The sequence below is a fragment of the Helicoverpa armigera genome, chromosome 16, assembly GCF_030705265.1.
Source record: "Helicoverpa armigera isolate CAAS_96S chromosome 16, ASM3070526v1, whole genome shotgun sequence".
NCBI lineage: Eukaryota > Metazoa > Arthropoda > Insecta > Lepidoptera > Noctuidae > Helicoverpa > Helicoverpa armigera.
This window is the reverse complement of record NC_087135.1, coordinates 5044118-5057370: the sequence shown is the minus strand read 5'-3', so window position 1 is coordinate 5057370 and position 13253 is coordinate 5044118. Positions and strand designations below refer to the sequence as shown.

At 34.9% G+C, this 13253-nt stretch overlaps 1 protein-coding gene across 1 annotated transcript; it reads left to right on the top strand.

Annotated features, from left to right (window-relative positions):
* Nucleotides 1-53: 53 nt before the first annotated feature.
* On the top strand, nt 54-6086 carry LOC126055379 (transmembrane protease serine 9). The gene is given in 11 exon segments (XM_049844292.2): nt 54-293; nt 463-736; nt 872-961; nt 1160-1353; nt 1713-1813; nt 4474-4732; nt 4955-5228; nt 5351-5449; nt 5649-5842; nt 5937-5946; nt 5949-6086. Coding segments are annotated over 11 exon segments (1824 nt in total). The 5' UTR covers nt 54-77; the 3' UTR covers nt 6062-6086.
* Nucleotides 6087-13253: the final 7167 nt, after the last annotated feature.

Sequence of the window (13253 nt, the reverse complement as noted above, 5' to 3'; positions counted from 1 at the left end):
CAGTGTAAAATTATCTGTAAAAATGCTATATAATAATCAAAAGTACGTTTTAGCTCCTAGTTTTGCCTGGAAACACGATGAAAACCTTCATTGTAGTGTGTTTGGCTCTGGCTAGCTTCGCCTGTGCGGAGCAGGGATCTTTCCCTGGGTACTCCACGTTTGGGTACCTGGAGAAGTATGCTATTCCTCATGCGGAGAAGCTTCGCGCGGCTGAGGAAAAATTCCTCGCTAGCCAGGCTGGCTCCAGGATCGTAGGTGGAGTTCCCGCTGGCCAGGGACAATACCCGTACCAGGTTTGTTTGTTTATAATGTTATCTTCTTGTATGTTACCTTTGACTCTTTTTCAATCTTTAGTCTCAAGTAAATTGGTCAATTTATTTTCGATGAAAACGTTCGATAGTGTCTCATCGGCACACGTTATTCATTATTATTGAGATATTTTCAAAAGACTTCATTTACCAGGCTGGTCTCCTCCTCTCCATCATCGGTTTCGAAGGCAACGGTATCTGCGGAGGCTCCCTCATCAGCGCCAACCGCGTGGCTACAGCCGCCCACTGCTGGTTCGACGGTATCCACCAAGGATGGAAGGTCACAGTCGTGCTCGGTTCCACCCTGCTCTTCTCCGGAGGCACCCGTCTTGAGACCAGCGTGGTCGCCATGCACCCTAACTGGACTCCTGCACTCGTCCGCAATGATGTTGCTGTGATTTACTTGCCCAACTCTGTACAGATTTCAGGTAAATTTCATAGTAGTTTTAAGATACCTTAAAGTCTACGCAATCTTGCTCTTATTGTTAAAAAATTGGGTTGGTTACCAATATTCTGTTAATGTACCGATGAGTTATAATTTTCTTTTCTTTTGTAATTTTCAGCCAATATTGCACCAATTGCTTTGGCTAGTGGATCTTCTGAATTCGCCGGTGTCTCCGCTATTGCCTCTGGTTTTGGATTGACAAGCTCCAGTAAGTATCTCTTTATTTATTGTTAAAATAAGTTCAGAGTTTTTGTCATTAGTTTCATTTTTAGTTACCAACAATTCATTATTTTATTTTAAATATTGTCTGCGATAACTAACTTTGATAGACGGACATAAGATTGTTCTTTGAATCTTTGAATTATTATGTGACTTAAGCTATATCGAGTTTTGTCCAACTTTTCAGACGGACAAATCACCGCTAACCAGTTCCTGAGCCACGTCAACCTGAACGTGATCACCAACAGCGCCTGCAGCGTCGCCTTCCCCTTCATTGTCCAGCCTTCCAACATCTGCACCAGTGGTATCGGTGGTGTTGGTACTTGCAGCGGTGACTCTGGCGGTCCTCTTGTCACCAACCAGAATGGACAAAATGTCTTGGTATGTAGTTTTGTTTCTTGAACAATGATTGATGGGCAAAGGAATCTCGATAGATGAAGTTATAAGTAATGTTAGTCTCGAAAATTGAAACATCACATTAATCTAGGTTGATGTCATCAGGGTTGTCTATAGGTAAAAAAGTCTTCTCATTGTAAATGAGAAAAGACTCCCTTTTTGGAAACACACAACCGCTTTTTTACAATTAATTGCCACATGCAACTCTGGACACGCAGCGTCGAACACAACATGTTGCCAGCAACTCAGTAACGTTTTGATGCAAAAGTTTACCAAGAGAACTGGATCCATTGACCCAAATAATATGATGAGACATTAATAATAATATTGTATTTTTATTCCAGATTGGTATCACTTCCTTCGGCTCGGCTTTCGGCTGCCAAGTCAACTTGCCATCAGTCTTCGCACGTGTCACATCATTCGTCTCCTTCCTCAACCAACATTTGTAATTCTGAAGAAACTAAGATTACTGTAAATAAGACTGGAGTTGGAATATTTTCCAGCATATTCTTTGTATATTTTTAAGGATATTTTTGAAGCTGTCAATAAAATAAAATCTGCTCTCGTAAGAAGTTGTTTTATTTATAGAGAACTGGTTATTTATATTTGTCGCAATTGATGACTCCCAGAAATGGTTTCAAGATGAGCCTTGTACTTGTAACCCACGCTATTATAAGCACGCTTGCAACAACTTAAAGAATCAGCAATTCATCTCAGAGCGTGGTCCACAGTTTTCGATGACAATCAGTAGAAATGGCCATACCAGTATGCCACGATAGCCACTATTTCGTTCCTTTGCAATTCAGTAGATGACGTCGCTCCACCGGCTCATACGTATATGTTTATTTACCTCAGCCATTAATAATTAATTTGTGTCATTAGAAAAACCCTTACGACATTGTTGGATAAATATTAAAATCTATTGACACTATCTAAAATAATCTGATTTCGATAATATAAGGATTATAAAAACCCATATCCAGTCTTAACACAATTACGACGTGATTCCTTTTATCTGTTTAATGAACTGAATGACTAATTGAAATGAAATTATTTTTCTTACCAACTCATTATTTTTGAGGTACAATATGGTGTGTGAAATCACATGGCACATACCAATACATACTATAAAACAAAGTCGCTTTTTCCGTCCCTATATACCTTTGTACGCTTAGATCTTCAAAACTACGCAACTGATTTTCATACGGTTTTTTTAACAGATAGAGTGATTAAAGAGGAAGGTTTGTAGGTATAATAACATGGTAGGGGAAATACTGCTATCCCGTGCGAAGCCGGGGCGGGTCGCTAGTTTAACTTTTATGTGAATGATGTGTAATTACGATAAAAAAATATGTAGTACGCCTGATTTCTTCCCTACCGACGAGTGACTGAGTTAATAAAGATAAAAAAAGAACACTGCAGCAAGCCGGTTTCTTTACAATCACAATCATGTTTTTAACTTAGATTTTTCTCACCTGCTTAGATTTGCTAAGAGACTACAGCTGGTTTCACACCCTAAATGGAGAATATCATGATAAATTCTTTCTGGGCTGCTGCTGATTCGCAAAAGCTATAATAAGGGGACAAAGTACATTATAAAAGTCAATAAGGAAAATATATGTTTTTGTTGCTTACCTATATAACTATTGCGGTCTGTGCTAAATCTTAATAATCATGAATATACAATAATGGCAATAAAAATCTGTTTGATTTGGATTAGATTAGGTATCCATAAAGTTATTATAATTGATATTGCCTGATAAACAAACAAACGTTTCACATATTATAGGTACGTCACGTTCAGCACGGATTAGATAAATTGGGTAATTACGAAAGAAAAACAGATTATAAAGATAAAACTATACTAGCAAAAAATACAATGAATTAAATATTTCCCAATTAATTAGATAGTGAATACATAGGGTACCATATTTTTTTGAGGAAAATTAGGACAATTTGTTACATAGCAAAAAACTGATATTATTTTAATTTCAGTTTGATATTCAATGAGCGTTGTGATTGAATTCATCAAAGTCTCTCGGACTCTCTTGAAGAAACACCAAAACACCAGACGTGCTGTATTTGTAGAGGTATAAACAGGACGATTGGTAATAAGTATAGCTGGAGTACCTTTCTAATGTGTATATCAATGTTTGTGAAAATGAACTTGAAACTAGCGTTTAAAAAAAATGAAGCAGAGACATACATAAACGTTAAAAAGCATGCAGACATTTTATGTAACTGCAGTAATCCAACTCTGCGGCAAAAGATGAGTAATTAAATGAAACCTTTTTACATTAACTGTCTCCAATTAATATCAGATCTTGATATGGCTAATTAAAATCGGTCACTCCAGACTATTATGTTGTTACGTGTGGAGTTATCATTCCAATTTGGGGGCACGGTAGTGCAAAGCAATGTCTGACTTAGTATTTATCAGGTTTTTCAAAACATCTTAGTTTGTTTACCTATTATGTTTACTGCTGTCATTACAAAAAAAACTCTAAATACCTTTTAAAACTAAGGTTAAGGCAAAGCATTGCCAAGGAGATAAAACATTAAGAATCTAAGAGCTATGGTAAAGAGCCATTGTACCAGTTTATTTTTTTAATAAATAAAGATACATACCTAATTAATATTAAAGTTATCGGCACGAATCTTGAGCTCTGACCTTCACCTACGCAGAATTAATTTATTGGGTCGCTTTTGTGGTATGAAGTGAGGCGCGGGGGTGGGCTAAAGCGCATCGCGTCAGCCGTCACTCGGGATTGGTTCTTTGCTAATAAATCACCTCTGCGCAGATGTAGGTCAGAGCTCAAGATTCGTGCCGATAACTATATATGTACCCTCGAAAATGTTGCTAAATTGAATTGAGGTAATTAAAAAGTAAAATAATTATCATACTAACGAATCGTTGTATCTCTAGACAGCTCTTAAGTAGTAGAACTACAGTCATGGATGGGAAATTGATTGATATTAAAAATGCATCAAAATCATATATTTATTTATTTCACGAAAGTTTGGTCCCCGAACTTGGCCATATTTTCGTGCCACTGATGACGTGATAATATTTTGCGTAAGTCATTTACGTCTAATCTGTTAACGATTTAATATAAATACAAACCAACTAGCTCGATTTGTGACTTGGTTAATTAACATCATAATGAAGGTGATAATTGTGCTAGCTTTGGCGACTCTCGCCTACGCGAACGTTTCACCTCCGATTGAGGGTAACACCGCTTACGGATACATCCAGAACTATGCAATCCCCTTGGCCGAAGAAATCCGCAAAGCGGAGGAACAAATGAGCCCTGAGAGGATTGTTGGTGGAAACCCATCCAACGCTGGTCAATTCCCCTACCAAGTAAGTCGCAACTTTAAAATTAATTTAGTGTCCTGGTAAATCCTGAAAACCACTCGAAGTTTTGATGTAGCAATGTTATTTCAAGGTTATGTTACAATCGAAGAAGAACACATTGTTCAGCATTTTTAAATCGTCACCCTTGACAAGTACTTTTAGCATACTCTATATGATATGATCTGTGTGTATTAATATATACGAACTGAATGTTTTTGTGTTCAATAGGCTGGTCTTCTCGCCTCCTACGCTGGTATCTCTGGCACTGGTGTGTGCGGAGGTTCCCTGGTCAGTGCCAACCGTGTCATCACCGCTGCCCACTGCTGGTTTGACGGTGTCAACCAGGCTTGGCTCTTCACCGTAGTCCTTGGATCCACTACTCTCTTCTCTGGTGGTACTAGGATCGACACCAGCGCTGTTGCTCTTCACCCTAACTGGCAGCCTCTGCTAGTCCGTAACGATGTTGCCGTCATCTACTTGCCAAGCAATGTTCAATTCTCAAGTTAGTAAAAATATCAAATATTGCCAAATACCTATGTATCTTTGCTGCTGTGCTTCTTATTCTCGCACAGGCAACTTTTGATCTGTTTTGACCATATTTAATCGTTATCTATTTTATTGCAGACACCATCTCCCCAATTGCTCTGCCTTCGGGAAGCCAACTTAACCAGGACTTCGTCGGAGTTACCGCTGTTGCCTCTGGTTTCGGTTTAACTAGTGACGGTAAGTTCTTTTCAGTTTATACAAAGACGTTCATAATTGAGATAAAACTTCTGACCTAGAATAAAAAAGACGTCGTAACACTTATAAAGATAATAATAAGTTAAAGTTTATTGTCCTAAATCAAACAATTCAGATTTTTTTTTGATAAATTATGCAAAAAAATATATATGTTCATAACTTGTTTACTTTTTCTTTGCAGGTGGCTCCATTTCAACTGGCCAAGTCCTTAGCCACGTCAACTTGAGCGTCATCTCCAACAGCGTCTGCTCATTCGCCTTCCCCTTGATCTTGCAATCCTCCAACATCTGCACCAGCAGCCTTGGTGGAGTCAGCACTTGCAGAGGAGACTCTGGTGGCCCTCTTGCCATCACCAGTGGTGGACAGCCTGTCCTGGTATGTTCTTATTCCTAATTTAAAAATCATGTTCCATATTATTCTTTTTCTTTTTTTGGATCGTTGATGCTAATCCTTTTTTCTTTTTTCACAGATCGGTATCACATCTTTCGGCTCTGCTCTGGGCTGCCAGGCTGGTTTCCCTGCTGCCTTCGCCCGTGTCACCTCCTTCGTAGACTTCTTCAACCAGCACATCAACTAAGTTATGAAATAAAATAGCAAATATACTTTAATTTATCACCTATACATTGTTTTTGTGATGCTTCACGTATTAAACCATCATCATCCTCCGAGCCTTTTCCCAACTATGTTGGGGTCGGCTTCCAGTCTAACCGGATTCAGCTGAGTACCAGTGCTTTACAAGGAGCGACTGCCTATCTGACCTCCTCAACCCGAACCCGCGCCCTCCTACTTGAGAGGTAGGTTCTTTACCCACTAGGCCACCACGCCTTGCTTTACGTATTAAACCACTCTAGAAAATATCGTCAAGAATTTTGAGAACTTTAAAACTCAAACTAAAATAGCCAATTTCTAAATTAATTTTATTTAAACACCGAATACTTGTGATCAAATGTGCATTGAGAAAATAATTGGCTTTTCCCCTTAAACATACAGGTGATATTGTGGTATATTATGCTAAATAATGTAGGGTTCACTGAAATAAAGTCCTAAAAAATAATAGATATTTGATCATAATGACAGAATTTGAATCCATAGGTGATTTCTTTAAATGAGCAACGTCGCCCAGAAATGCATGCAAGCATAGTAAGCGTCTTCATTCTGTCATTACTGAATAAACATAATTATTTTTGACGTACATATTTATTGAGATATCAATACAATATACCTACTATCTTATCACTGATATAAGCAGGGTCAGATAGCTCGTTGCTATTTTTTAAAGGCAATCTGAGACCACTTTGCAGAAAAAGGTCCAATTCGAAAATCGCTAGGATACCTACTAACCCTCAAAATACTTGGACACTGCCAATCACAATACAGCGCCCTCTAGTTAGTAACCACTGTAACTCTTGAATCAGTACCATCCCGAATACTGCCCCTTTACAAAACCGAATGATACGTTATAGAGATACATAAAGGACAAAAGTTCGAACGTTCATTTCAACATAAACTCCTAGTAAAACTGGCTTCCCTCGAACGCATATTCGAGTTCTCTCTACTCCTACTTGAAAATAATAGCAACACGCGTAGTAGAGATTCTTTACAATATAGGTATTATATTTTCAATAGGCGTCGCGTACGGTTTTATTAATTTCTTTGATAATTTGAATTACGATAAAGTTTATTTGATTTTTGATAAAAGATGGCGTTACTGGTATTGTTGCACCTACCTATTTATTTTGTGTAGTAAATAAAAGACTACCCGATGAACGTAGTCCTTGCGTCAAAAACAGCGTAGTGCACAACATATGAACGATGTTATGAATGCAATGTGCGAATGAATTTGACTTTACTAGAAGCTCACCTGCTTATACTAAGCTTGCGATTTACCTACTAACGGCCACTTTCTTCATCAAAAGTTAAAGTTAAAGTTATGGCTAAAGTAAAAGTAACGGTCAAATTCGTTTTTTCAAGGCTAGAGTGACAGCAAAACTAATAGAAAAATTGAATTTGACCGTTACTTTTACTTTAGACATTACTTTAGGCATAACTTTAACTTTAACTTTTGATGAAGAAACTGGCCGTTAGACTTGTTTTGAGAAAGTTACATTTCTTAAAATAGGATAACTTGACAGTAATATTAGCAACAGTTTGATCTTATATCAAATGTATAAATTAAACTACAACAGATTCAAATGAGCTTCTACAGTCTTAAACAATTTTTTGGTCTTCAAACTATGTAACTCTTTTTACAAGTAAAAAATCCGTACCTATAACTTTTCGGTTCAAGCTCAAAACGGAGATAGCAGTACCGTCGCTTTATCTGTATAAAAATACCTATATATCTTATTCGATAAAATATAATAAGATAATGTTTGATTGCTATTTCAGCTGCAAGATGGCGCTAGCAGTCCTTTTTTATTCTTGTAATATATAGCGTTATCAACCGTCGATTTCCTGCTTCATCAGCGCCCTTACCTAGGCCAATAACTACTTACTACAAAAACGTAAACATCTGTTGAACACTTGTCTAAAAAGTGTGGCTGGAAAACGGATCTTATTTCAACGTCATAATCTGTCTTTTTTAGACAAATGTTCAACAGACTTTTATAGTTTTTTGTGGCACGACGGTCATATTCTTAAAGTATTTATAAACTGGGCATACAAGAACATGCCACCTGATTCGATATTTCATACATTCGAATTAATGTTATAATAATTGATTTACTCTGATATTTGTAAGTACGACTTACAATCTATGCTACTATGGTTATGAATGTTCAATTCCATATAAATTCTATAGTGCTTATCTTTTAATCCATGATTTTAATTGATAAAAGGTTAGGTATTTACATACTTCTACTAATTTTTATGATTGTCCTTATAAGATAGGTAGGTACTCTAATCATAATTCATATGATGCATACAATTCAGTTGTAATTAAAATAAATTATGTTATTGAAAGTGGTACGAAATCATAATGTATTAAAAATAAAACAAAACGAAATCTAGACAGTTACCTACGTCTGATTAAGATCTGATTTAATACCTAATACAAGTATAAAGATTATTGGCAAAGAGAATTTAACATCACGAATACTGACAGGTGTGCATACCAACACGACAATTTTGTTGATTAAAAAAATGAAGCTGGATTACATGCAGCTGCCTATCGAATTATTTTAAGTATGAAACAGTAAATAATTATAAAGTCAGGATTAGTCAACATTTTGTTAATAAATATATAGGTCCACATTTTATCAACATAAATGACAGTGTGTCATCAGATAACATAATATTCTACCAGAGAACTACATAATTTTTTTTATTTATTCCTTTATTTCAGTATGTTGTATCATTCATTTCCTTTATTTCAGTATGTATATTTATTTCTTTGTGTATATGGTATAATATCGATTTACCTTAAATCCAATTAGCTATTGAATAGTAATTACCATGTTTTCTCTAATTTTGTATCAAATATTTACTTAACTCGAAAAATGTGTGTTGTAAGTAAAAGGGAAAGTATAGATATCAAAGCCAATATAAAAATAATAATTGCATAATATCATGAAACATGATAGAGTATTCGGGAAAAAAATAATGTTAATAGGAATAAGATTAAGTAACTGCATATCTAGCTAAAAGATGGCGTTAGTAGTTATATGAATTAATATCATGATTAATATTGATAATAAGGTGATATGTCTTAACTACTAATCATTTTTATCGGTCGTATTTTTTCCATTATTCAGATAATGATACATTTCTGGGTAGTGATGAAAATCAAATAATTTATGTTATTTGTAAACAAAAACTTTTACATACTTATTATTCTAGTAACAACTAAGAATTCTGACAGTAATACCATCCAACAAAAGACACAATAACTGACATCGATAACTAAATAATGGTCTTCCTACAAATAAGTTTTGACATGCGTTCGACCTGTGTTAAAGAAAAAATGTATGTATGTATGTATGTAATAAATGTATGTATGTATGTATGTATAAATGGAACCGTTAAACTCGTGACTAACGTCAGCTTAACTTTTTCCTAATAAGAGCATACAAGTTTGAAATTACCCACGCATTGCACTCAGTTACAGCACCGAAGTAGGGCCCTACTTCGGTGCTGTAACTGAGCACAAGATTCAAATGAACGCAGTAGAGGAAACAACGAAGAGAGAGTGAAAGTGAAAATTAATTTTATTTTCCAGGTTAATGGCATCATCTTCAATAATATGTGGCAATCCTCAAAATAAGTATAAATTCCTCAGTAATACTTTGAAGGTACTCAAATCCTAATGTACTACAAAAACAAATATCAAATTAATAAACGAAGAGGCACTAGGTACCTATGTTGTTAGTGATAAATTGTGAATAGCTTGCTGCACAAGTTATAGTGAAGAAAAATGTCCAAGAGAAGATACGTTGAACATCTTAAATCAGAGGAACAAGAGATTCATAGAAACACCTGATGAATGAATAACAATGACACAGGAAAATGACCACTAAGAAGCGAAAAATATTTCAAAGTATACACCTAGTAATATTTTTATATAACTAAGATATTGAGATACGCACTTCACAGAGAGGAGGATGACACTAAAGTGTCTATCCGACAAGAATTCCAGAAATGTGATGAGCAAATTCTGACAAATAAATTGAACACGTGCGAAGTAAAGATAATAATTAATATGAAAATTGACAACGACGTATTTCCCTTATACATCATTGATATCAGGACTTGGGAAATACCGATTAATCAAATATTTTATCTGATAACACTTTAGACTATGTAGTTTTTTAGTAATTAGTCAATTAATCAGCGCACGTAAATAATATTAAAGTCTGATTAGGTCGATAGTCCGTTGTTATTGCAATGTAAGCCCTATTTGTATCAGTTTTAGTAAAACTTTTATATTACTCCATATTTATGCCATATAAACCTATTCCTGGTTAATATTATTGAATCTCAAAAATTAGTAGACATAGGTAACTGTTCTACAAGTACGTTTGTGTAGATAACATTTAGTTATAAGAAGGTGAATTTCTGAAACAGCCAGTCAACTTTAAACATAATATGACTGTGACTTAAAACATTATGTGAATCTGAATTATATTTTTCATGAGATTTCCTTTTGAGATATCTCTGAAATATTGAAGGATAAATATAAAAAAATTTAAGTAGGTACAACAATAGATAGTGGTAGGTATACCTAATTGGAAAATAAAAACAAAAAACCAATGCTTAGTAAAGTGATTATCTGATAAATAGGCTAAAATGGACTGATACCGAATCGCAATCAATTATTGATAGAATTGGTATATCAGACAAACCCAAGTTTAAGAACTCGTTCAATCCTTTTCGATCATTTTATTCTAAAAGTAGAAACACTATTATAATATTTTTATAAAATATCTCTTTAAATATCAGTTACTGTTAAGAACTTTTCAAGTGTTAACCGCCGTAACAATTGATTTATTATGATAAAGCGAATGTAGTATACCTATTTGGTATAACTTAAAACTTATTTACGAGGACTTATCGGAAAATAAACGATTTTTACCTCACCTACAGTTATATATGTACACTGTACACTAAGTTTGGTACTGGGCACCTCAGGGTTTAATCGCAAGCCAGTAGGTAATCAACTGCCAAAGAGTTTTCTTTTTTATTAGAACAGAAAAGTGAAAGTAAATCATAACCATTAGTAGCATTTATTTTAAAATAATAAGAATAATATTGACAAGTTGACCGGTTGTAAAAAAAATGTTTTTTGCAGCAAAATCTTATCATTGGGTTTTTTTTGCATTATCGTTTTCTTAAATATAATGATGATTGATGTTAATTATGTTTGCTTAAATTAACCACGTGCGATTAGAGCGATAAATATTAGCAGGGGGTCGACACTTGCTTTCTCATTCTTATAGTAGCATTTTGAGTAAGCAAAAAAGCGAGATAATTTGACTGTCACTCCTTTTGTGAGAACGTACTGGGTGTTATGCATGGCTATGCAACTTTCAGGCCTGAAAAAAGCTGTACAGTTACATCCACAATAGCATTGAGTGAATGTGACTCTTGAAAGCTGTATGAATGTCAAATATCTACTACAACTATCCCAATCTAGCAAACTATACTTAAATGATCCTCATAAAACCCTTTCTAAAATTCCCTTGACAAAAGATTCTAACAAAAAAAGCTGTCGTAGGTCCCTGGGGATATTTTCTTTCACTAACGACGTGTGTGTTGTTTGATTAGAAGAAACTAAGGACGCTTTAGAAGTCCAAGATTGAACTGTGACAGCACGTCCCAAATTTAGATAGATATCAGTATGGAGATAGATTGATTTCTGGGGATAGACTATAATATACCACAGTATACAGTTTTAGATTTACTTTGCTGAGCCCGACAAGGTCCATGATGATCTCATAATTTATAATTTACCACCTAAGAAACACATTGTGGAATGCAATAAATTGATTCTTGAATATTTAAGCCCCTTAAAGTAGAAGTAGATCCATGCAGATATGCAAGAAAAACCAAATAAGTAGAAGTAAAATGCAAAATGCTTATATCAGCATTGTTTAGTGCTGACTAATTACAAAATTTCAAATTGTGTTGTATTTGATTGATAAGAATTGCATAAATTAATTATTTGATAAGCAACAAGTTGACATTTTTTAGGCTTAAGTTATAAACAGATTAACAGTAAGAATTATTACTGGAAAACCCAATTTGGAAGAAAGGAATTTTTGCATTTGATAATAAACATTCTTAACATATTCCGCGAATTTTCTTAATAAATTGGATAAAGAGTCATTAACAAGATTAAAAATATGATTAGGTATTTAAAACCGCTGCTACTGCAACGGGTTTCCCAATAACGTCACACAGTGGGAATAAGCGTGCTTTTGTTGTTGAGCTTACCTAGTATTGTCTACTTCAATAAACAATTAGTAAAACATTGATTGTTACAAATCTCCATTCTGAAAAAAACGACATCTCTTAGGGATATCATCATATTAAGCTTTTACACACCACATTTGATCCTCAATATACAAATATTTTGAGTGGATATTTTAGGGAAATAACTTTGCCTCCAAGACACTGCACCAACATCTGAATAAGTAAGGCAGGGCTCGGTCCGAGTAATTAACCTAAGGCAACATGAAAGAGATTAATAGTTCGGCCGACTTTCAATGTCCATTCCAGTGACTTCAGAGTCCCTGGTCAGTTCAACATTCATCATAAAGCGAATGATTATGTAGGTCTATCCTAACGAATTTACTGTCGTTTGTCAAAGAATGTAAGGGGCGAACCGGAACAAGAAGTCTTGTACTATTCATGTCCCTATAAAATTAACAATAATCCTATCAAAAGTCCCTATAAAATTAACCTGTGGCCCGAGGTAAACAGTTAACTCGGCTTGCATAGTCATTAATCGTAGTCATCAATGTGCTTAACCTTAATTTTAATGTTGCCAATAGATGGCAGCACTAGTATCTCCAACGTAAGTAACATAAGATAGTTGGATAGGTACTTGACTAAGAAGATTACAATAACACCATCATAAAAACAACATTCAATTCAGATGGAACAGTGAAACATTAGCCCATTTTTCTACCCCATAGGTACCTTAAATTTTTTTGTTACCTTTAATGCAACTGTTTAAGACACATCCGAAGTTCCGAACTGAATATTGATAACTTCCTGCATTTCTGCGTAGTCAGTTGAACTATTATTACGGCATACACTTCATAGGTCTAAGAAATCTGAAAACAAT